A 24,060-nucleotide genomic window follows, 5' to 3' on the forward strand; every position below is an offset into this window, starting at 1 on the left:
CCAGCCTTCAGTCCAGGCCATCCTCTACAGCGTGGCTCAGGGCACACTTCCACACCTGACCACTTCTCATTGCCCCCACGATGTGACTTCAGCAGTCAGGCAGGCTTGGCAGCCCAGCTCTTGTCTCTGGTGTCCTCCAGTCAGTTGGGGGTGGGTAGTCAGGAGACCCCTGCCCCCACCATGGTTCTTTGACCTGAAGACCCTTAAGGAAGCCCTGGAGTGGAGATTCCTGGCTGGCCACGGAGTAGAGTATGGACGCCACAGTGTCCGGGCTTTGGCCTGCCCAGGCTCCCTTTGTTCTTCACCACAGCAGCATACAATTGTTCATGGGATCTACACACACACACACACAAACACACACACTCGAGGTGGGTGCTAAGGCACCTGTGTCCCCCACAGTACCTGGGATTCGTAGCTGCCTCTGCCTTCTAGTCCATTCCCTGCAAAAGCAGATCCTGAGAGCTGATCAGGAACAGCTGAGTAATGGAATCCCCGCCCCCACCTCCATGTGGAAGGCTCTGATGAAACTCCTGACTCCTGGGGCCAGCATGATGGCTCAATTGGCTAATCTTCCTACTTCTAGTACCAAAATCCCATCAGGTCGCCGGTTCGTGGGTTTATGTCTTGGCTGCTCCATTTCTCATCCAGCTCTCCACTTGTGGCTTGGGAAAGCAATGGAGAACGGCCCAAATAACTGGGCCCCTGCATCTGTGTGGGAGACCTGGAAGAAGCTCCTGGCTCCTGGCTTCAGAAAGGCTCAACGCTGGCAGTTGCGGTCATTTGGGGAGTGAAGCAGTAGATGGAATATCTTTGTTTCTCTTTCTGTCGCATCTCCAATAAAAATAAATGCATCTTTTTAAATAATAATGAGAAGAAACTGCTGACTCCTGGCCTCACCTGACCCAGTCCAAACATTTGAAGAATGAATCAGTAATTGGAAGCTCCGTGTCTCTCTTTCAAGGAAATACATTTTAAAAGGGAGGGGGTGGAATGGTAGCCTAATGGTTAAAGTCCTCACCTTGCATGCACTGGGATCAAACAAAAGCCTTGGGACCCAGCACCCACAAGGGAGACCTGGAACAAGCTCCTGGCTCTCGGCTTCAGATCAGTTCAGCTCCAGCTGTTGTAGCCACTTGGGGAGTGAAACAGCGGACAGATCTTCCTCTCTCTCCTTCTCTTGATAAATCTGCCTTTCCAATAACTTTTTCAAAAGATGAGGGCCAGCATGGCAGTGTAGCAAGTGCCTCTAGAGCCAGCATCCAATATTGGGACTGGGTTGAGTCCCAGCTGTTCCAATTCTGATATAATTCCCTGCCAGTGCACCTGGGAAAGCAGTGGAGGCTCTCTCAAGTCCTTGGGCCTCTGGACCCACAAGTGGGAGTTCCAAAAGCAGTCCCTGGTTCCAGCCCAGCTCTAGCCTTTGAAGTCTGTTTCTGTAAGTCTGGAACTCTGCCTTTCAAATAAGTAAGTAAATTTTTACCAAAAAAAAAGTAGGATTGACACTGGGAGTGGACTCTGATTGGCCATCCCTGTGGCAGTATGATTGACAGGCAGGTGAGCTGGTGACCCAAATCCATGCAGAGTGAGCAGCAGGACTTGTGGCTGAGAATGCTGGGCCTCTGCCTCTTCTTTCCCAGGACTCCATGACAAGCAGCTGTGCGTGCTCAAGATGGGGCAGAGGCCTGTGCGGGATCAGGGCACAAATAGGGCAGGGCCTGTGCGGGATCAGGGAAGACTACAGAGAAATGAAGGCGGAATCCTGCAGGCAGTGCACTTCGGGCTCAGACTGTACCGGAAATCTACTCGTTAACAAAGCCCTTAAATGACCATTCCCATATGGACGATTTGAGTGAAACATGTGCTACTTACAACTAGAATTTTAAAAAAAAAAATCCTTCCAGATTCACTTCCCAAAATAATTAGATTGACACTGACACTGCTGCAAGCGGGCACTAGCTGACCCGGACGCAGTGAAGAAGGTCTTGGTGACCCTCTACTCCGGGAGAGGAGGGCCGGAGCTAACAGAGAAGCTGCTGCCAACCAGCTGGCATAGAAGGGACTGAGATCTTTAGGGGCTGGCACAGTGGCACATCAGGTTAATCCTATACCTGCAAGCACCAGCATGCTATATGAGTGCCAGTTCACATGCTGGTTGCTTTGCTTCCAATTTCACTCTACTTGTGGCCTGGGAAAGCAGTGGAGGACAGCCCAAAGCCTTGGGCTCCTTGTGCCCACGTGGGGGACTTGGGAGAAGGTGCCGGTTTTCTGGCTTCAGATCAGCTCAGCTTTGGCTGTTGTGGCCATTTGGAGAGAAAATCAGTGGGATAAAAGATTTTTTCTCTCTCTGTAAAATCTGCCTATCCAAGAAAGATAAGTTAAGGAAGGACTGAGATCTTTTAATGACTTGCGCAGTTGCTGCTGGTACCCGCGGGAGTGCAGTGGCCGAGTCCCAGCAAGTCTCGAACAAGAAGGAAGTTTTGGAGCATGCCGGACAGAAAGGCCTGGAAGGGTGACCGGCAGACCCAGTGCCAGGGTTATGGTAGAGGGGGAAGAAATGGGGCAGGCAGAGACTCAGGCCCGGGACTCCTCCAAGGTTGGCTGGGGTCTGAATTTCTTCTCGGCCACCTTGGAGCTGGCCTTCGGGAGGCCTCTGGAGCTGACTTTGGAGAGTTCCCTGGAGGTTTCCTTAAACATGGCCTGCGAGGGGATGGTGAAGCCTCCGGAAGTGTTGGTGTAGCTGTAGTAGGAGTCCCAGGCAATGAGGCTGTTGATCTTCCAGAGCAGGTGGTTGCAGGCCTTCACCATGAGGGGCCACAGGAGGCAGATGATGATGTAGAAGGCCACCAGGCCCAAAAACAGGCTGGTGGACACCTGCAAGCCCCGTAGAACAGCCGTGGAGGAGTGGTGGCGGCTCGGGGCCCTTGCCCCTCCCCCACCCATGGCCACATCCCCCCACACTCACGATGACGATGAAGAGGGCCCGCTTCCCACTCAGTGGGAGCCCGTGGATGTGCAGCAAGAAGATGAGCTGGTAGTCACAGTATGTGCTGGTGTCCACGCCTCTGGTTTGGGTGGTAGGGAACGGGGCGGGGGAAAGATGCAGCCCAGGGTTGGGATGGCCTTGGCTCCCCACCCCCTCACCCAGCCTGGGCCAACAGCCTAGCTCACCTGTTGCTCACCAACACCTTGAAGTAGAATTCAGGGGCAAACCAGCGGTTGGGGACGACATCATGACAGGGGGAGTTCTCCAGACATAGCCACCTGAGGGGCGCAAGTTCACGGCTGTGCCCAAGAATACCATCTCTGCCCCCACCCACCCTGACCTCTTCCTGCATCCCACATACTCTGAGTGGCACCAGCTCGGACAGTCTCCTCCCTTCCTTCATTCACTCGATGATTGCTGACTCAAGACCTTCCACGTGGCAGGTGCTTGTCATTTGGCTTCCTCCCTCCACCCTCCATCCAACGGTCACTCTGTGTTCTCCAGGCTGGGGGGCATGTCCCTATCATGGACCACCCTTTCAGAGGCTGCCTGCATTGCTTCCCCCCACACACAGCTTGAGACTTTCATAGCAACAGACTCACATCTCTCCTTCACTTATTCTCTAACTCATTATCCAACAGACACAGGTTGCCCACAGGCTTGGTGCCAGATGGTTAATTTTTTCCATTCATTTGCCGCCTTCATTTGCTCATGGTATCATTTTTCTTCCTTTCTTTGGTCTAAAAGCAAGCACTGAGCCCCTAGGTACTAGCTTATTCTACAGTGTTTTGTTCATTCATTAATGCCTCCATCCAAGCACCAATAAAAGTCTACCATGAGCTAATTTACTTCATTTTTTAAAAAATTTAAAATGTAGTATGTTGGGGAAGGCACTGAGCCCCCATCAGCTGCCATCTGTGACACTGGCACCCATATCAGAGAACTGGCTCCATTCCCTCTCTGGCTCCTGATCCAGCTTCCTGCTAATGTGCTCAGGAAGGCAGTCAGAAATGGCCCCAGTGTTTGGGCTCCTGCACCCAAGAAGGAGATGGAACTGTGCCAGTTCCAGCTGTTGACAGAACGGTGCCAGCCCCAGCTGTTAGGCTCACTTGGGGAATGAACCAATGGATCAACGATCTCACTCTCTGTGACTGCCTTTTAAATAATAATAAATCCTAACAACAGCAAAGCACCTATATCACATACACAACGTCTGGGTTTGATGCCAAGCTCCGGCTCCTGTTAATGCAAACTGTGTGGTCGGGATGCTGCCCCCACATGGGAGACTTGGGTTGCGTTCCCAGCTTCAGTCCCATCCCAGCCCCAGCTGTATCCCCCATTTGGCGCGTGAGGTACCAGCACTCCTTAAAGAGGGCCAGCTGGTGCCCAGTGGACAGGGTACCAGAGGCATCCCAGAAGCCAGCAGGCGGGGGGGAGGGGATGGGTCTTGAGACAGAGGGACCCTTGGCCCCCACGCGACTGTGGACTCACTCAATGCCAGAATTCTGAGGGGACATGATGTGGAAAGCAGAGTCTTTGGTGGTCCTGGCAGTCCTGGTAGTCCAGATGAGACTTCTGGTACTGGGCAGCACCAAGCAGTATGTGGGGTTGGGGAAAGAGTAGGCAGTGTGAGCCAGGGTAGAGCCTGGTGTGCGTGGGGAATCTTAGGAGGGGGCGGGGCTCGTGGCCATTACTTGTCCAGGGGGCTGTTGTAGCGGTAGATTTCCTCGTCGCTGTAGTCCCTGATGTTGTTGGCATCCTGCCCACCGCCCACCACCTTTAGCACGAAGCTGAGGGGAGCAGAGGTGGCGCGGGGATGGGCGTCAGGATCCCGCCACCTGCAGCCTCCCTTTTTCTTATCCCTCCTGCTTCCTCTCCTCTCCCCAGCTACACCCTCACCTGCCCTGGAACTTGCCCGAATCTCCCGTCACCAAATCTTGGATGGAGAAGATGGGGTAGAAAACTGTAGAGTCACGGGGCAGAGGATTGGTGAGAATTTAGCCAGGGCGGAGAGAAATGGGCGGGAGGAGGTGTGGCCCTGCAGGGTCCACCCGGGGCGGGGAGGCAAGGGTCTGCCCGGTACACACTGTCCCGGAAGAAGAAGCAAGGCATCTCGGGGTCCTTGTACATGCAGTCAAAGTAGTGCTTATTCTCCTGGTAGTTGTACTGGATCGTGTAGGAGGTGTTCAAGGCCAGGCGCTTGCCTGGAGGGCAGCCTATCAGCACTGGGACCATCAGGTTACCCTGAACAGGAGAAAAGCCTCAAGCTGGACAGTGTCTGGGACTGCGTCTGGGGAGGGAGGCCCTGGAGACCCTCTCCCCTCCTCCACACGCCACCCAGGGCAAACATTAGCCTTAGAAGAATACTTTCATACTGCTAACATTATTTAGCGTTTCCTCTTTATTTGGAGTTTCTCATGCTCACATCCATCCTATCAGGACCCCCTACCCTCACTTTTCTGAGAGAGATGGAGCTCCCGTCTGTTACTTTGCTCCCCAAATAGCTGCAAAAGCCAGGACTTGGCTGCTCGTAGCTGGGAGCCAAGGACATGAGCCAGGTCTCCCACATGGGCAACAGGGCCCCCAGGGACTGGAGCCGTCACCGCATTGGTGGGAAGCTCGCGCCAGGTGCTCTGATACGGGAAATGGGACGTGGGCATTTAAGCCACTGTCTACAAGTTCGCCCCCTCACTGTACACCAAACAGGTCCAGAACTGCCCATGCCACCACCCCCTTCCGAAACCTCCAGCTGCTTTTCCTGTCTCTGTCTTGTCCAGTGCTATCTCCTCCCAAGGCATCCTGTTCTCACCACCATCTCTCTCACCTGCAGCTGCTGGGCCCCTGGGGAAGTCCCTCATCCACTCAGAGGCCTCATGTACCCTGGCCTGAGCCCCCACCCCTGCTCCAATCTCCTGATTTCCCTCTTCATGGGCCCTGATCCAGTCCCGACTCCTCGCTGTTCCTTTAATCTAACATGTGCCCGGGGCAGGGGATGGCTGTTGTGTTACCACCCAGGGTCATTCCACACCAGCAAGGCAGAATGCCAGGGCCTGTCTGCAGGACCCTGTAGGCAGAGAAGTGAGGGGGAAGATGTGAGGACTGTGGGTCATGACCCCCGGGCTAGCTGACCCAATGCCTTGCACCCAGCACCCACTCTGAACCTCGCTGTCCTCCTCTAAGCCAAAGGGCAGCTTGAAGGTGTGAGCCAGAGGAAGACTCAGAAGACAGAACAAAGACCATGTGAGGGGGTGGGTGGGGTGCAGCCAATGGCTGCAGGGCTACCACCAGTATGTCAGCTTGAAGGAGAAGCTTAGAAGCTGATCTTTTTCTCTGGACTCAAAATGGATGGAAAGAGTGAGTCAAGTGGTAGGTAGTGATGAAACTAAATGAGAAGGAAGCAATGCCTTCTCCCCTCCCCTCAGCAGCAGCATTAAAAGAGTTGGCCTTGGGCAGCCCCTCCCCCACAGCCCTCCCCTCCCCAGTCCAGGACCCCAAGCTTCAATACTTGCAGCCTGAGCCCCAGGTGTGTGTTCTGGAAACAGTTCCCAGAAGACCCCAGCACCTGCGGGCAGGAACAGGTGACAGTCACTCCTAGGGGCCAGGTCTCCCCACCTCCCCACCCTCCAGGCTGGGACCCCACCTTGACGGTCATGGAGGTTTTCAGGAGGTAGTGGCCACTAATGCCCTGTTGAAGGCACAGCATTTTATCCTTGAGGGTAATCTGAATGATGGTGGGGAAGACAGAAATAGAAGCGGCTTGCCTGGGAGGGGACCTGGAGATGTTTCCAATACCTCACGGCGGGGCTGGAAATCCTCCTCCTCTCAGGCAGAGCCCACCTTGGCGCCCCTCCTCGCCAGCCTCACCCTGAACAGCACCAAGTTGCGGCTAGTAAAAGTCTCCTGCTTCATAGTGACCTCCACGCAGCTGGGGTCAGCCAGCACCACGCCCACTTGGATGCGGCTCTGTGGGTGGAAGGCGCTGACGATCACTAGCAGGAGAGGTCACGGTCAGGTCCCAGACTTCCACCTGTGCCCCGCCACCACTGCCACCGCCACCACGCTGCCCTGCGGGCCTTCCTGGTGGGGTAGGAGGGTGGCTGGGAGAAGGGGGCGAAGGCACCACTCAGGTTCTGCTCACACACCCAGGTTGTGGCTTGTCTTGAATCCATGGCCACGCGCTGTCAGTAGAATGGTGAACCGGTAGGAACTGCCCTTGTCCAGGAAGATGCGTTCGGGCAGCTTGTAGTTGGACCTGAGTTTGTAAATCTTTTCGTAGCTGTTCATGTCAATGTGCACGCCGCCCGCGCTCAGCCCGTTGCTCCCCAGATAAAAGTAGTAATCCTAGTGGGCAGCCGGGTGGTGAAGTCGACTGGGTTAAAGTTAGGGCAGGGCAGGAGGGCTGGGGGGAGGCCCTGACTTCACCTCCACCCCCACCAGCCCCCTCCACCAACCTGGTCCTGTTTCTTGCTTATCCACCAAGGCCAGATGGGGTCGTGCTCCGAGTCTGCGTAGGGCTGCAAGGACCCCAACCCACCTCATGCACTGTGAGTGTATGGGAGGGGTGGCCCCCAGGCCAGAGGTAGCCCCAGATCCCCATCTCACCTAACCTAACAGCCCCAATCCCAGCTGCCCCCAGTCCTCTTTCCAACGCGATGGTGAATAGCCCTGCTGGAGCCAGCCCTGCTTGCAGTCAGTCTAGTCCTGGGATCCCACCACGCTTGCTGGGTCCTTGGTCTTGCCCCACTGCAGTGCCAACTGGCTCCCTCTCTGTCCCCAGCTGTCAGAGGAGACCCAGCTCCCTGGACGACAGCCTCTGGCGCTCTCACCTTGTCGTACTTGGAGTGTAGCCAGAGCAGGTAATAGACAAGGCCCTGGTACACCGCGAGCGATCTCTCGGTGTGGAAGCCCGAGGGCTCCAGTACATGTGGTGGCCGGGCCCGGTAGAGCTCCTGGCGTGAGTACATCTGCTGGTTGGCCTGTGGGTGCAGGCGCATCCTCATGAAGGGACAGGTGTTCTTGGAGGCGAACACCAGATGGCCCCTGGGCATCAGTGGGAGATACAAGGGGGTCAGCTGACTTCCCCAACTGACGGCCAGGCGTCTCCTCAACCCTGTTTCCCATTTGCTATCTGCTCACTCCCCAGGCCCAGCTCTGACCTTCCTGGTAGTCTCAGACACGGCTGCACCCAGCTACCTGCACCCCTCCCCTGCACCAACCCAGTCCATAGGCACATTCCTGCTCTGCGTGCAGCTTGGGGCTCACCCACCTTTCCATCTGCCCTTCTCCCCCTTCGGTTCACCTCCCCTTCCTCCCCTACCCTCTCCTCCAGCTCCCTCTGCGGTGATTCTGTTGACCCAGCTGTCCACTCACGGCTTCCCAGGCCTCTCAAAGTGAAGTTCAAGTTCCTCCCACATCCACCTTGTCCCTCCCACCATCCATCCTGCATGCTCTCTGCTGGCCACTTCCTTGCAGACTTGAATCCTCAATTTTCCTTTCGTCCTTGGGACCGTGAGACATGTGATCCACCCCTCTCCACCTTCTGGCTGAAGTAATGCTTCTTCAGCCCCTTGGGTCACAAGTTCGGGCACCCTCTCCTCCTTGAAGCCCACCCTGACGCCACAGCCGTCCCCAAGCTTCTCTTCACCCTCTCCGCTCCATGTAGTAGTGTTTGCTGTGTTGCTCATACATCAGGAGCTTCACCACCGGCACGGGCCGCTTCACCAGCCGGCCCTGCTGGTCGTTGATGAGGTACACCAGCTGCAAGGGGGGCAGGCAGTAGCAGGGGAGCTGGCACCAACCACCTTGTGGTGTCGCCCCCCCACACACACACCCCAACACCCATGGGGGCTCCTCCCTGGCACCTGGAACAGTTCGCTGTCTTCATAGAAGAGGGTGACCATGGTCTCATTGGAGGAGTAGAGGGAAGAGTGGAACATGGCCTGCAGGCTGATGTGCAGCTCCCAGCTTTGCGACGGGAACAGCCTGTACATCTGGTAGCTGCCCTCCTGCAGGTACCAGATCTAAGGGCACAGCAGCAAGATGTGGATGGGGGAAGCCCTGGGCACCCCAGACCCTCACATTCCCCTGCAGGGTCAGCTCTCTACTTCCCACATATCCCACCCCCTTTGACATCAGCCCCCATCCATATGATCCTTTTTTTCCTTAATGTCTCCATCTGCTCCAATTCCTGCTCCTTGCGGCCAAAGGGATCCTAACATGTACACTGCTGAATGCCAGGACTCCTGGGGCTAAGGACTCTTGTTTTCTTATTTGTTTTAAAAAATGTCCTCATTTCATTTGTTGAAAAAGAAACAGGCAGAGCTCTTCCACCTGCTGCTTCACTGTCCAGCTGCCTACAATAACAGGATCTGAACTAGACCAAAGCCAGGAACTCCACATCCGGGTCTCCCATGAGAGGAGCAGGGACCCAATTACTTAAACTGTCACGTGCTGTCACCCAGGGCGTGTGTGCCTGCATGGCAGGAAGTGGGAATAGAGAACTGAGCTGGAACTCAAACCCAGGCACTCTTCGTTGCTCCACTCCCTGGCTCTTTCTCCTGACTCGGCTCAGTTTCCCAGCTCTGCGCTGACCACCCACCCACCCTGAAACATGTCCACCTTTAGACCTCACTTCCCTGGGACCTCTCCAGGCTCCATGACACCCCCCCACCTCTGGCAGGCTTTCTCTAGGAAGCCTCCCTGGCCTCTGCACACCCTAAGCAGAGCAAGACCCTGCCTCTGAACCTGAAACAGGTGCAGTTTTGCCCCGAGCACGTTGAACTGTGCCTGTCTGAGCAGGCGGTTGTCCATCTCACCCTCTGGACCACAACTCCATGTACAGATAGGCCCCAAGACAGACACAGCCTGCACTGTGTCCCTGGCAGATGCTGAGTGTCAGGCCTTTGGGAAGCACCCAGAATCCTGACCCATGGCTTAGGTCTCACTTTGCGAGGTGACTTCTCTGAGCTAGCCCCGGGACTTCTGGCTGCTGTTCTTGCCCAGGCTTGTACCCCTCAGCACCTTGACCCTGACAGGCAGAAGGGATGCCCCCCCAGGGTTAGCATGGGTAAGCGAGGGAGGGAGGAGCAGCACAGGCAGCCCACCTCCTCATTGTCCGTGACAATGGCTAGCTCTCCATAGAGTGAGTTGGCCAAGTATTTGATGGATAGCTCCTTGGGGAAGTCGGCCAGGTAGATGAAGTTTTCCTTGTTATAGCTGTGGAAACAGAGGTGGGGAGTCAGGGGCCACAGGCCTCGCACACCATATGGGCAGTTGCCTCAGTTTCTCCCCTTGCCTTGGGAGGGCATACAGGAGAAGCCTGCCAGCCCTGAACCCATGGGGTGTTCCGACAGCCCTGGGATCCACCACCTCCCGCTCTGAGCCACAGGAAGATGGACCCAACCATGGGCTGCCCATGAACACGCCATAGGTCCCTGGAGATGATAAGACCTCTAAAGGGCCCCCAGGGAAACTACAGTCTGTTGTGCGCATGGATTGGGGGCCCTGCCAGCCTTTTAAAAGCCTGGTGTCCCCTATCCTGACCTGCATTCTCTTCATCACTGTCCTGAGAACTTCTGGGCATGGGTGTCAGAGAGCGCCTTGTCCTAGTAAGGCTCTGAGTGGGAGAGGCGGGTGAGGGGTTACCTCTGCAGGAGGAAGTTGCCCCAGATGAACAGCAAGTTGTTGTAGGGGTTGAAGAACATGCCCCTGGGGACCATCGAGGTGCTGGTATACACCTCCGTCCCCAGCATCATCAGGAACTCCAGGCCCCGAGCTGAGCAGCAGCGACAGGGAGGCAGACAGGAGCACCTCTCGTGAGAGGCAGCCGACTCCTCTGCCCACCACTGCCCTGCTCCCGCCACTGCCTCCTCCCGTCGCTCCTACCGTCTGGGATGAACTCCGGGATGGTGTAGAGGATCTTCAGGTCCTCGGTCACTGCAGATGGGGAGAACCCAGCCCAGTCTCCTGAGACCTTGGCCTTGATCTTTCACAACCTGAAGCTGGGGTGAGGCATGAGCTTCCCTCACACCCCATAGAGCTGGTCCAGGGCTTCCCACAGGGTCGGGGGAGGGTGGTGGTGGGTCGGGTGGCCTTGCAGGCCCACACAGTTTCTGGAATCCCAAAGAAGCCCAGCCATGGGCAGATATTGGCCTGAGCTCCTCCTCCACGGCCCTGGCTGTGGCCCTTGGGCACTACCCAGCCTCTACAGCTGTTACCCTACAGTGCTGCTCCCCTAAAGGCGCCATCACAGCCACACACCGGATCACACCGGATCACACCGGATGCGGCTTCTGCTCGCCTCTCCCAGCTTGCGCCCTGTCCATCCCCTCTGGTCCAGTCCTGCTGACCTCTCAGCTTCCCCAACCCTGAACGCAGCACCCCTGTCTTTCTCCTCCCTCCTGGTGGCTCAGACTAGATGCCCAGGGCACAGCCTTCCTGGTCGCCATGCTCACTTTGATGGTAGCTAACCACGTGGTAAAGTTTCTTGTTGGGGAGCACCTCCTCCTCCACCAGCAGCAGGATGGCATCGTCGTCCACGAGGAACAGGGCCCAGATCATGGAGCAGTTGGCAACTGTGAGGTAGAGGGGCAGTGCGAAACAGGCCCAGGGCCACACCCCTCTCGGGAGCGCCCCACCTCCCAGGACCCGCTCCTCCTCCCGCTGCAAGGGAGTACCTGCTATCTTTTGGCACACTGACCACTGCCTCGGCAGCATCTCGAAGGATACATCACCATCTGTGGAACAAGGCGGGAACTGCCCTCCTGCTCTTACCCAACCTGTGCAGCTGGCACTCCCCAACCCAAACGACTCAGGACTGTAGGCCTCCCCTCAGTCCAGGGGACCCAGCAGCACACATGCAGCCCATCACAGGGTGTCTGTCTGGACACGTGACTCCAAGAGGGCCAATCCCAGAGTGCCCAGGGACTTTGGATGTTAATGGAGGGGTGGCTGCTGTCATTCTCTTGTTGGGAGGAAGAGGAGGACTCAAACTGGTGGGCAAGGATGTCATGAGCCCTGAGCACACCCCTCACCTCACCTGGGGCAGGGGACATCTTCAATCCCCCTGAGAGGAGTGGTGCCTGAGAACGTAGCCAAGGCACAGGGCTCTCCCCAGGTTCCTAGTGATGCCACCTTATTGCATCTTCTGCCCTGTGATGACGGCACTACTGCAGAGGAGGACCAGGAGAACAGGGCCACTCCGCAAGAGTGTGATTTCGTGGTTTCTCTCCAAAAGACGGGCTGTAGTCTGCACGTTACACTCCCTCACCTACAGTCCCCAGGACCTGGCTGTGAGCTCCTGGAATTGGTCATATCTGAAGGTGGACCTTGCTTTTTCTCCTGTATAGACCATGTACTTAAGTTGATTTTGAATTGTGTTTCTGTTCTCAGGATCCAAACACATCATGAAATATACTGAGCCCCCCAATACCTCGCCCCCCACACAAATACATCTCTATACACACACACATAGAGGAACATCCCCCAGCCTATAGCATCTCCCAAGGGTGAGGACGTAGAGTCAGAGAGTGTACACGGGTCTCCTAGCTTGTCAGAGCACCCCCCTCTCCTTACCTGTGATGGTCCCAAAGTGGAAATAGCCCTCGTTCTTGCCAGCAGTGAGGGCAATTACGTACTCCATGCCTTTGCTGTGGAAATACACCGGGCACAGCCTCTTGATGCACTCGCTAGCCAGGACACGCACCCACTTCTCTAGGAGGGCAGCATGAGGCCTCAGGCCTTGATGTTGGCACCCCGCACCCCCCGCGCCAAGCCTCCACTTTCCCTCTCCCTCCACCCCCATGCTGGACACCCTGTTGAGTGTGGATATGTTCATGGGTTCTCAGCAGAGGACATCTGCTGTCCTTGGGGAACTCCCCCTGTCTGCCCTATGTCTACGAGGGCTCCACTTGGGACGAACCCTCTCCTGCATTCCTCTGACCAGAGCTTGTAGCTGTGTCTGGCCACAGCTCTAGCTTGCAGCTGAGAACAAAGAGATACTCTCTCCCAGGACTCCAGAGAGGCCAGTTTGGGCTGGAGGCACCGGGCATCTGTCAGAGACAGTGAGCCCCTGGATCCCACTATGCCTGAAACCAACATGCTCCTGGGCTGTTCTGTTATGCAAACCAACAGACACTCCTTCTCTTCAGCTTGAGCCAATTTTAATTGGGTTCACCTGCAGTGTCGGAACCCCTCCCATGGACTCATGTTCAAGTCCCAGGTGCTCCACTACTGATCTAGCACTCTAGTAACCTGCTTGGGGAAGCAGCAGAGGATGGCCCAGTTGCTTGGGCCCCTGCACCCAAGTGGGAGATTCAGAAAAAGATCCTAGCTCCTAGCTTCAAATCAGCCCAGCTCTGGCCCATGCAGCCAATTTAGGGATTGAATAGTGGAGAAGATCTCTGACTCTCCTTTTCTCTCTGTAATTCTGCCTTTCAAATAAAAAATTATTAATCTTAAAAAAAAACAGGGAGAAAATGAAGCTGTTTATGACATAAATTAACTAATTGAATTCAAATGACAGTTTTTTGTAGCCTTATATGTTGATTTTAGGTAGGGGGTAAAACACCATTTGTACCAGGAGCCTTTTCCACTGGGTCTCCCACGTGGGTGCGGGGCCCCAAGGCATTGGGCCGTCCTCGACTGCTTTCCCAGGCCACAAGCAGGGAGCTGGATGGGTAGCAGGGTCTCTGGGATTAGAACCGGCACCCAGATGTGATCCCAGCACATTCAAGACAAGGACTTTGGCTGCTACGCCACTGTGCCGGACCCTTTTTTTTTTCTCTGCTCTCTTTCCGTCCCCCTCTGGAGCTGCCCCATTTCTCTCTATATTCCTTCCTTTCCCCTTTGCAATCCACATGTGTAGGCAGGGCGAGGGCAGACCCAGGCCAAGAGGCCGGGATGACCCCTTCCCTGGGGCTCCTCACCGCTGCCTTCGGTGTTCTCCTGCAGCATGGAGTAGGAGCCCGTGAAGTAGTAGACGAGTTGGTTCTGCCGGATGAAGAGGGTGCTCTCCGTGCTGATAGCATCATAGATGGTGGCCGTGAAGTCGGACTGGGGGCAGTACAAGGAGCCCACCCAGCAGCTGTCGATGCTCAGCTGTCGGGGAGCAGATACGGCAGTGACTACAACAACCTGCTTCTCCCCTTCAACCTCCTGGGCCTCTCCCGCGGAGGGAGGGGATGCAGTCGCAACTCCAAGAAGCCGTCTGAACCCCCAGCCCCCTCAGCATTTCAGAGGCTGCCCCCATCCCCAGGCCACTGGCAACGCCCACCTGCACCAGCGAGAAGTCCTTGAAGTTAGTGTCGGTCAGCAGGATGGACTTCTTGTCAGGGAAGCCCCCCAGGATGAGCACAGGCGACTGGTCCATGGTGTGCCACAGGGGCCTTGAGGGCACGTTCACAAAGTACCTGGGCTGCAGGTCCCGCAGCTGGGGGGGGGAGCAGATCAGCACTCCCCCCATGTCCCCTCCTGTGGCTTCTGGGTTTTCCCACGTGAGCAGAGCCCCCACTGTGACCCCTAGGGCCCTGTACAGTTTGTCACCTCCCAGCCACGGAAGCCTCACTTCTCAGCTATGGGGTCCCCGTGTGACATGATCTCCCGCCACACCCCACAGGAACCTCTCCTCTGCTCAGACAAATGGCCACCTGGTCTTTCTTGTCAGGTGCACTACGCATTGCACATGAGCCCTGCTCTCCACACCTGGCTTCTTGTCACAGCCTCGCCACCTTTTAAGCGAGCCTGCAAGCTGTTGATGCCCATGTTTGTGGGTTTGGTGTCTGCCTGCTCCTCTATAGCATCAGCAGTGACTCAGAGCAAGAGCAGTGACTCGGGTCTGTGCGCTCGCTGCTTTGTGACCCTGATGTCTGCCTCTGTGCAGGGAGAGGGAGGATGGAAGAAGGGGTGAAGGAGGGAGGGAGGGAGGGAGAGAAGGAGAGAGGAAGAGAGGGGGGAAGGTGGGTACAGTGATGAAGAGATCGGAGCCGGGGCCAGCATGTAGCACAGCTGGATGAACCACATCGTGTAATACTGGCTTGCCCTATCGATGCACCAGTTCCTCCAATCCTGATTCTAATCCTAGCTGTTCCACTTCCCATCCAGTTCCCTGCTTGTGGCCTGGGAAAGTAGTAGAAGATGGCCAGAAGATGGCCCAGGGCCTTGGGACCCTGCACCCACGTGGGAGATCCAGAAGAAGCTCCTGGCTCCTGGCTTCAGCCTGGCCCCGTCAATGGGGAGTGAACCAGTGGATGGAAGATGCCTTTGCCTCTCTGTCACTCTGCCTTTCCAGTAAATAAGACACATTTTTTTTTTAAACACATGAGTGTGGGAGCAGGAATCAGGCAAACATGCATCTCAGTTCATGTGCACATGCTGAAAGATGGTGATGCAATGCTTCCACCCCTTTGGGGCCTCAGTCTTCTCCTCTGTGAAATGGGTGCATCCATGATTTTCCCCTCCCGGGCCCTTCTGCAGATGGGGCATCTAGGGCCTGGTCCAAGGACCTGCCACGGGGTTCAGCACCCTCGGTCCTACCTCATCTCCCACGGTGAACTCGATCTTGTTGTCTTGTCCTTTCTTCAGGAAGCCGTTGATATTCACGTAGAACCTGGTAGTGGCAGGTGCACGGTGACCCATGTGAGGGTTGCACTCACAGGGGCTGTTACCATGGAGATGGTGGCGGGTTGCCACTCCTTTCCCTAGCAACCCCCTGCCCTGGGCAGCTAGGAAAAGGGCACCTTTTGGGGGGAATAAAAGGTCCCAGGCCATTGCCGCTGATGTCCACTCGCATGACCAGGCTACCACTCTTGATGGGCATGGGTGTGTACCAGCTCACACTGCACATTTGCTCTGCGGAGCACGGCTCTGTGGGAGAGGGATGGGGGCACTGAGGCAGTGCCAGTTGGGGCTGCTCCCCTCCACACCCCCTCTGCTTCATCCTGCCCCACCCTGCCCTGCCAGCTCCCCCAGGGCCCTCAAGCTCTGCTCCTGCCCCCCACACCTTTGCTGCGGAAAGGGGCTGCCTCCATCTGGATCTGCAGATGTTCAATCTTCCAGCGGTAGAAGTTGACTGCGGACTGGAAGCTGACCAATGCCATGGGCTTGAGCCCCGTCAGGTGGCCCTTACGGACCATATCCTCAGATGCCTACAGGCAAGAGGACCCCGGGGTGTGTGTTCTTGCAGGGGGCTCCCCGGGTGCCCCATCCCTACTAGAGCACGCTCTGCTGCAGCAGGATCTGGGCCCTAGGCTGGGGGAATTGGAAAGAAAGGAATGGGGAAGTGGGGAAGAGGGTGAAAGGCGCCCAAGGGCAACCTCCCATAGATGCCAGGATCCTGGCTGGTTGAGATGGTAGGCAGGAGCGAGGAGGAGAGAGGGTATTTCCAGTATGTGGAACAACATGAGCACAGACCCAGAGGTGCCCCAGGAAAGGCTGCCTTCAGGCCCCGACAAGCAGAGGCAGGGAGGGGCGGGACCAGGGCCAGAGATCTGATGGCTTAAGACGCCTGGGCGCAGCCTTGCCGAGGGAGGCCTTAGCCAGGGCTACAACTGTGTCAGCCCTGCCTCTGGGTTCCCACATGCAGGAACAGGTGCTGGGGGACTTCCTGGGACGGGAGGGCACTAACACCCCAGCAGCCTCCTGTCAAGCTGTCCTGCGGCCTCTGCTCTCCCCCACCCAGCAGGAGGGGCAGGAAGGAAGGAAGGAGCCCAAGGAGTGAAGCCCATCTGGTCCCACTTCCGCTCAGAGCCTTCTCCGACACCCCCTCCGGCTGTCTCCCTGGCTCACTCTGCTGCAGCCACACCCAGCTCCCTCCTGCCTCCCAGCGGCCGTGCTGGTGGTTCCCTCAGCCTGCAATGCTCTTCCCTGGTGCCCGTCACGCCTTTTTCATTGTTCTGGTCTCCGCTCAGCCTTCTTCCTAAAGATCTTCCCCAAACACCCAGCTGAATGAGTGCCCTCTTGGGGCCTTGTGTGGTGGCACAGCCGGTTAAGCTGTCACCTGTGATGGCATCCTGTATTGGCACTGGTTCAAGTCCCACCTGCTTTGGATCCAGCTTCCTGCCAGTGCCTGGAGAAGTAATGGACAGCCCAAGTGGATGGGGCCCTCCCACTCATGTGGGAGACCCACATGGACTTCCTAGCTTCTGGTTTGAGCCTGCCCAAGCCCTGACCAATGCAGGCATTTGTGGGAAAGCAAGCCTGTAAATGGAGAATCTTTCATGCTTTCTATCTCATCCTGCCCCCATAACTCTGCCTTTCTCTCTCTCTCTCTCTCTCTCTCTTTTTAAGGATTTATTTGGAAAATAAAATTACAGGAAGAGGACACACAAACACAAATGTGTGTGTGTGTGTGTGTATATATATATATATACAGAGACAGAGAGAGAGAGAGAGAGAAAAGACCTTCCATCCACTAGCTCACTCCCCAAATGCCCACAGCGGCCAGACCCAGGCCAGACCAGTGCCAGGGGATTCATCCTGATCTTCCATTTAGGTACAGGATGCCAAGCACCTGGGCCATCCTTTGCTGCTTTCCCAGGCGCATTAGCAGGGAGCTCCATCAGAAGTGGAGCAGCTGGCACTCAAAGCGGTGCCTGTATGGGATGCTGCCATCCCAGGCAGTGGCTTTACCTGCTATGACACAATGCTGGCCCCATTCTGCCTTTCAAACAATCTTACAGAGAGAGAGAGAGAGAGAGAGAGAGAGATGAGGAAACTTTGGCACAGAAAGGTTCAGTAACTTTGCAGAGATCACGACAGGCTTGGGTTCGACACCCTGGCCCGAGAGCCTGAACAAGTCACTCTCGCTCTACTTCCGGCTGCATCCGGCTCCAAGTGAGTTTTCTTCCACGGCCAACTCCAACCCAGGCCTCCAAACCACGGCACACCACTGTCCTCAGAAAGCTTCCTGAAGCCAAAACAAGCCAGCAGGACCAGAACAAAGGAACAGAGCTCACACTTGCTGCTTTTTTGAGAGCCCACGACAGTGCTCCTGTCTCCAGGACCAGAGGGCAGCCACGTGGGCACAAGGAGCAACTAGAGGAAGTGAGTCCAGGGATAAGCTATCAACAGTTACGGCGCACTGATTTTATTTATATTTGTGTGTTACATCCCTAGAAAAAGAATCCCAGGATTTTTCCCCCTGTGTGTTTTCGTCTTGCTTCTTGGTGGCCCACGATGCCAGCTGAGGTTGTCACGATAATGAAACCGAGCTGGCAGGATGGAAGCAGATGAGTCTGCCATGTCTCTAGAGCTTTCAGCTGCGCGTCACATCTGGGGCTGATCACACCACACTTGTCTACCCCGCCTGTGAGGTTCACAGTGATCCTTCTAGCTCTGTGATTATCAATGATCTCAAACTTGCCAGTGCAGCTATGTTTCATCATCACGGTGAGGAAGTGGACGACGACCCTGGAGCACGGCCAGATCAGCACCTGCCACTTGCCTCACTTCTCTGCATTGTTGATGTTCTTGAGGGCATCGGCCAGGATGTCCAAGCGCACCATCGTGGCAGCACAAAAAGATGGCGGAAAGAGAGCTGATGCACTAATAAGAGGGCCGAGACGATTTAATGAGATAAAGAACAGAATCTTCACAGAGAATCCTAGGACAACGAGAGACACCTGCAAAAAAATCTGGATTCCTATCTCACACCATACACAAAAATCCAACACAGAATGAATTCAGCAGCCTGAACAGAAGAATTAAAATTAAAAATCTCCTAGAGGAAAACACAGGGGCAAGTGCTCAGGACCTTTGCTTGGGCGCAGACTCCCTCACCAACGGTGAAAGCAGCCGACAACGGTAGCTGCTGACTCGGGCGTCACCAAATGAGAAACGTATGTGCTATTCTAGCTCAACACAGAAAGGCCTGTGCTCTCAAGGGGAGCATCCAGGGAAAGGCTGCCTTCAGGGTGAGACAAAATCTTCGTAAGTCAGGCCCGGCGCCATGGCCTAGTGGCTAAAATCCTCGCCTTGAAGGCGCTGGGATCCCATATGGACACTGGTTCTAATCCCAGAGGCCCCACTTCCCATCTAGCTCCCTGCTTGTGTCCTGAGAAGAGCAGTCGAGGACAGCCCAAAGCCTTGGGTTCCTGCACCCACATAGAGACTGGGAGGAAGTTCTTGGCTCCTGGCTTTGGATCGGCACAGCTCTGGCCATTGCGGTCACTTGGAGAGTGAATCAATGGATGGAAGATCCTCCTCTCTGTATGTCTGACTTTGCAATAAAAATTTAAAAAAAAAATCTTTATAAGTCATACATCCAATAAGGAGGACGGAGCATGTGCACAGTACAGAAAGAACTTTAACAATTCAATAATAAAAATGCACAGGGTCTGGCACAGCAGCCTAGTGGCTAAAGTCCTCACCTTGCATGTACCAGGATCCCATATGGATAACGGTTCATGCCTTGGCTGCCCCACTTCCCATCCAGCTCCCTGCCTGTGGCCTGGGAAAGCAGTCGAGGATGGCCCAAAGCCTTGGGACCCTGCACCCGCATGGGAGACCTGGAAGCGGCTCTGGCTTCTGGTTTAGGATCGAGCTTAGCTCAGGCCACTGTGGCCACCTGGGGAGTGAGCCAGTAGACAGAAGATCCTCTCTCTCTCTCTCTGTAAATCTGACTTTCCAATAAAAATAATGACTTATTTAAAAAATAAAAACACACAAAAATGTGTTAATGGGGAAGGGGTGGGCTTCAGGCTTAACTGTTAGGTTGCCAATCAAGAAGCCCACACCCCATGGCTGAGTGCCTGAACTTGATACCCACCTCAGCTCCTGACTCTGGCTCCTTGCTAATGTAGACCCTGGGTTGTAGAAGGCAATGGTTCCAATAACTAGGTCCTTGCCACACACATGGCAGGCCCAGATTGGATTTCCATACCCTTGTTTCAAAGTCGGTCCAATCTTGGCTGTCTCCACTATGTGGGGGAATGAACCAGCAGATGGCTCTCTCTCTCTCTCTCTCCCTCTTTGCCTCTCAAAGAAATCACATTTCTAAAATCGGGCGAAGGATTCAAGTGGAGAGTTCTCCAAAGAGAGGCAAACAGCTGAAAACCACGCAAAAGGAATGTGTAACAGCGTTAGTTTTCAGAGGATTGCAAGTTGACACCTCAAGGAGACAGCACTTCATATACCTGGATGCCTGTAATAAAGATGGACAATGGCCAGGGTTGGCAACAGCACAGGGCATCTACAACGTGACCCGACTGTGGTGGGTGTGTGCAACAGGAAATGATAACGAATGGCCGTTCTGGAAAACAGCTTGACATCACCTCCAAAGTCAAGTGTGGCTGTGTCTGGGCCAGCAGTTACACTCCTACAAATGCACCAGAGAGAACAGAAAACATGCTCACACAAGATGTGTACACAGACTCCAAAACAACTTTGTTTCAATAGCCTAAAACATAGAATGAAGCCAAATGTCCAGCAGTTCATGAACGGATACACCAGATGGGATACATCCACACAGCAGAATATTACTCATCCATGAAAAAGGGAATGCTGACACAATATAACAGGTTCGAGCCTTGAAAATGGCTGCCTGGGGCCTGGCACGATGGTTCGATGGTTCAGTGGCTAAGTCCTTGATTACACACGCCGACATCCCATATAGCGCCAGTTCATGTCCCAGCTGCTCCACCTCCCATCCAGCTCCCTGACTGTGGCCTGGGAAAGCAGTCGAGGACGGCCCAAAGCCTTGGAACCTTACACCCCATGAGGGATACCTGAAGGAGGCTCCTGGCTCCTGGCTTTCAGATCAACTCAGCTCTGGCCATTGTGGCCACTTGAAGAGTGAAGCAGTGGATGGAAGATCTTTCTCTGTGTCTCTCCTTCTCTCTGTAAATCTACCTTTCCAGTCAAAATAAATAAATCTTTAAAAAGAAAGAAAGAAAACACGCCGCCTGGAAAGAGCCAGACACGAACAGGCCCGCCACCCCACGATTCCATGTGAATTAAGTGCTCTTCACAGACACACTCTAACTGCCCAAGGTGGTCCTGAGGGGCAGGAGGGAAATCCATGGGGATAAGATACAAAGATGGTGGCACAACTTCCTAAACACACGAAGAACAACCGACTTGTACACTTTCAGATGGTCAACGTCATGGTTTGTGAATTACAGTTCCATTAAATATGAGCAAGAAGGCTTTCCAGCACCTGCTGGGTGCTGGACACCTTCTAGAATTCCTCAGGTCCCCAGCGGTCTACGCTGCTGCCAGTGTTTAAAGGTTACAGACAAGGAAGCTGAAACTTGAGGGGCAGGGCCCCCAGGTGGGGCACACTCACCTGTCCCTCGCAGGAGTAGTTGATCTTCAGGTAGTAAGGGAAGCCCAGATATTTCTGCCACGAGGTACTGGGTGTCAGGTCCTGAGCCCACTGGGAAGCTGCCCGGGGGGTTCTCATGACCCTGACCCCTCACCTTGCTCGGGTCGATGGGTGCGTCCACCAGCTCTCTGAACACCTGGCCCACCTTGTCCACTAGATCTTGATGAAAGAAGCGGTCACTCGCACCCTCCTCGCCTATCCTCTCGAACTTGTTCAAGACCACCTGCCAGGTGCACTCCTCAAAATCCTTGATGGCTGCCAGCCCCCACGGCTCCAGCAGCACCGCCAGCAGTGCCCACATGGCCCGCGGGCCTCGGATTCCCGGCCATGCAGGCTTCGCAGGGTGCATGGCTGGGCAGCTGCACAACGCGGCCACAACCTGGAGAACGCGGGGGTCAATGCCGGTGCGCGAGGCAGCTCCCTGCAGAGGACTTTTGGGAGCCGGGCACACTCGGGCGGGACCTGGGCACACTCGGGCGGGACCTGGGCACACTCGGGCGGGACCTAGGCACACTCGGACGGGATTCGGGCACACTCGGGCGGGACCTGGGCACACTCGGGCGGGATTCGGGCACACTCGGGCGGTTGGCCCGGCCCGGGCCCTTGTCCCTGGCTGCACCCCTGCTCAAGCTCCTGGCTCCGCCCCTGCTCTTGCTTCTAGCCCCACCTCTGCTCTTACTCCTGGCTCCGCCCCTGCTCCTATTGCGGGTCCCACGCCGGCCAGGGCTCCGAGCCCCGACCCTACTGATGCTCCCGGTCACGGCCCGGCTCGGGCGCCTCGTTTCGCCTCGCCTCCTCGTCTCTCCCCTTACCCGGGCCCCACCCCTGCTCCGTGCAAAGCCCCCTCTCTGGAACCCGCCCCTGCCCTTGAGCCAGCCTTGGTTTCTGCGCCGCGCTTTGAGTGAACCCCTCTTGCTTTCCCCAGCCCTGCGGCGGCCGGGAGCCCTGGCCCCGCCTCCTGACCTGGCCCCGCCCCCGCAGGGCTCTTCGCCCCGCCTCCTTCTCCGGGTTCTGGCTCCGCCCGGGAATCCCGTGCTGTACTCGATCTGGCCCTTCACCAGGGTCTCCGCCCAGACCTTGTCCACGCCCCGCCCTTTCCCCGGGCCCCGCCCCTGTCTCTTGCCGGGGGAGGGCTCCTCCTTGGGCCTTCTCTCCTTTCCCCGCTCCTGCTCCGCCCCTTTGCCCGGATCGGGAGCCAACTGTTCTTCCCGCCCCTTCGTAGGGCTCCGCCCCGCCTCCTTGCCACGCCCCCTTTCCTCGCTCCGCCCCGCCTCCTTGCCACGCTGCCTTTCTTCGCCCCGCCCCTTTCCCTCGCCCCGCTCCGCCCACCTGCCACGCTGCCTTTCTTCCTCCCGCCCCGCCTCCTTGCCACGCCTCCTCGCCTCGCCCCGCCCCGCCTCCTTGCCACGCTCCCACTCCTCGCCTCGCCCCGCCCACGTGCCACGCCCCCTCGCCTCGCCCCGCCCCTTCTCCCGGCCTCCGGGTCTCTCCTCACGGGCGTTCCCCTCGCCGCGGGATCGCTGCTCGCCCCTGGGTTTTTCCTCTCCCTTCGCGCTCTCCGCCTGCGCCTTCTCCTCGCCCCTTACTTTCTCGTTCGACACCGGCCTTGACTTGGCGTTCCTCACCTTCCCCCCGACGCGCGATACCTTTTCTCCCCGCCTCTTCTCACCTCTGTCCATGCCCTTCACACCTGGCTGCCGAGGCCCCGCCGCTAGCTCATCTCCCCCGCTGCCGGCCGCGCCTCTGCCCCGCTCCCCGGGCGCTCCCTGTCTGTCCCCGGGGGGCCCCACGGTGGTCTCTGTCCCCCGCCTCCGGCCGCCCGCCCCACCCTTACCCCCTCCCCGCCCCTGGCATCCCGCCCTGGGATGGCACCGCCCTCTTCTCCCCGCCCCGCGGTACCAGCCTCTTGGTTAAAACCGGTCAACCGTCACTTGTCCGCGCCTCTCCCGACCCTCTTGCCCGCTCTCAAAATGGCCGCCCACCGTTCCCCAGACCGACTTCCGCCTCTCCCGAGGCGCGCCGCGCGAGCGCCCCTGTCTCCATGGTAACGCGCATCGCCCTAAGGGACGCTGCGGCTGGGCAGCCAGAAGGTGTGCTGGCAAGGAAGGTTGAGGGGGAGGTCCTGGCGGTAGCTGTGGCCATACTTTTTCTGTACCCAAAATTCTACTACTGGGGGCAGGCGCAATGATTCAACAGGCTAGTCGTCCACCTGCCAGCGCCGGCAGCCCATGGGGACAGCGGTTCGAGTCCCAGCTGCTTCACTGTTCCTCCAGCTCCCTGCTTGGAGCCTGAGAAAGCAGTGGAGGACGGCCTTGGAACCCTGCAGCCGTGAGGGAATTCTAGAAGCTGCTGCTAGCTCCTGGCTTAGGATCGGCTCAGCTCCAGTCGTAGTGGCCACGTAGGGACTGAATCAGCAGATGGAAGATCTTCCTCTCTGTCTCTCCTCTGTATATCTGACTTTGCAATAAAAATAAATCTTTAAAGAAGAAGTCTAGTGCTGAAAGCCCAGTGTGGTCTCCTAGGGACCTGGAAGGTGGTGGAGGAAGCTGCCTGCTGTCTGTCCTCTGCAGTGGCCAAGGGCAGGCATCTTGTCCCTAGAAGGACACACGAAGAAAAGCAAGCAGCGCTGTGCCTGGCACGAATGTTTGTTGAGCTAACAGTTTCTGTTTGTGTTCAGTGCCTGTCCCTGGGAAGGGCTGTTAACTGTTGTCGATAGGCCGAGCTCCTGCACCAGGTGCGAGGAGGACGGGAAAGCCAA

General features: G+C 56.4%; 1 protein-coding gene and 1 pseudogene across 1 annotated transcript; both read right to left on the reverse strand.

The window, feature by feature from the left end:
• Nucleotides 1-2,398: 2,398 nt before the first annotated feature.
• On the reverse strand, nt 2,399-22,981 carry LOC121153797 (cation channel sperm-associated protein subunit gamma-like). The gene is made up of 29 exons (XM_040976540.1): nt 22,258-22,981; nt 21,397-21,806; nt 21,264-21,317; nt 15,981-16,125; nt 15,718-15,844; nt 15,515-15,587; nt 14,256-14,411; nt 13,909-14,080; nt 12,557-12,694; nt 11,659-11,718; nt 11,437-11,556; nt 10,868-10,918; nt 10,628-10,757; nt 10,087-10,198; nt 8,845-9,003; nt 8,628-8,740; nt 7,810-8,023; nt 7,435-7,497; nt 7,122-7,324; nt 6,848-6,962; nt 6,624-6,704; nt 6,489-6,545; nt 5,071-5,227; nt 4,883-4,946; nt 4,678-4,773; nt 4,475-4,564; nt 3,169-3,261; nt 2,963-3,062; nt 2,399-2,871 (listed from the first exon to the last, which is right to left on the reverse strand). Exons 1-29 carry the CDS (start codon nt 22,979-22,981, stop codon nt 2,572-2,574), a joined length of 4,377 nt encoding a protein of 1,458 aa, XP_040832474.1. The 3' UTR covers nt 2,399-2,571.
• Nucleotides 18,061-18,721, reverse strand: LOC121153683 (annotated as a pseudogene).
• Nucleotides 22,982-24,060: the final 1,079 nt, after the last annotated feature.

This window comes from Ochotona curzoniae, unplaced genomic scaffold (assembly GCF_017591425.1).
Source record: "Ochotona curzoniae isolate NIBS_2020 unplaced genomic scaffold, NIBS_Ocur_1.0 contig_2699, whole genome shotgun sequence".
NCBI classification, from domain to species: domain Eukaryota; kingdom Metazoa; phylum Chordata; class Mammalia; order Lagomorpha; family Ochotonidae; genus Ochotona; species Ochotona curzoniae.

What these genes read in the sequence shown, in the direction of transcription:
- LOC121153797 (XM_040976540.1), bottom strand. Translation starts at nt 22,981, where the DNA reads ATGGACAGAGGTGAGAAGAGGCGGGGAGAAAAGGTATCGCGCGTCGGG. An exon ending in GGCAACTTCCTCCTGCAGAG is followed by an intron (nt 10,199 to 10,627) that starts GTAACCCCTCAC and finishes CTGTTTCCACAG; the next exon opens with CTATAACAAGGAAAACTTCA. An exon ending in TAAGCAAGAAACAGGACCAG is followed by an intron (nt 7,325 to 7,434) that starts GTTGGTGGAGGG and finishes GCTGCCCACTAG; the next exon opens with GATTACTACTTTTATCTGGG.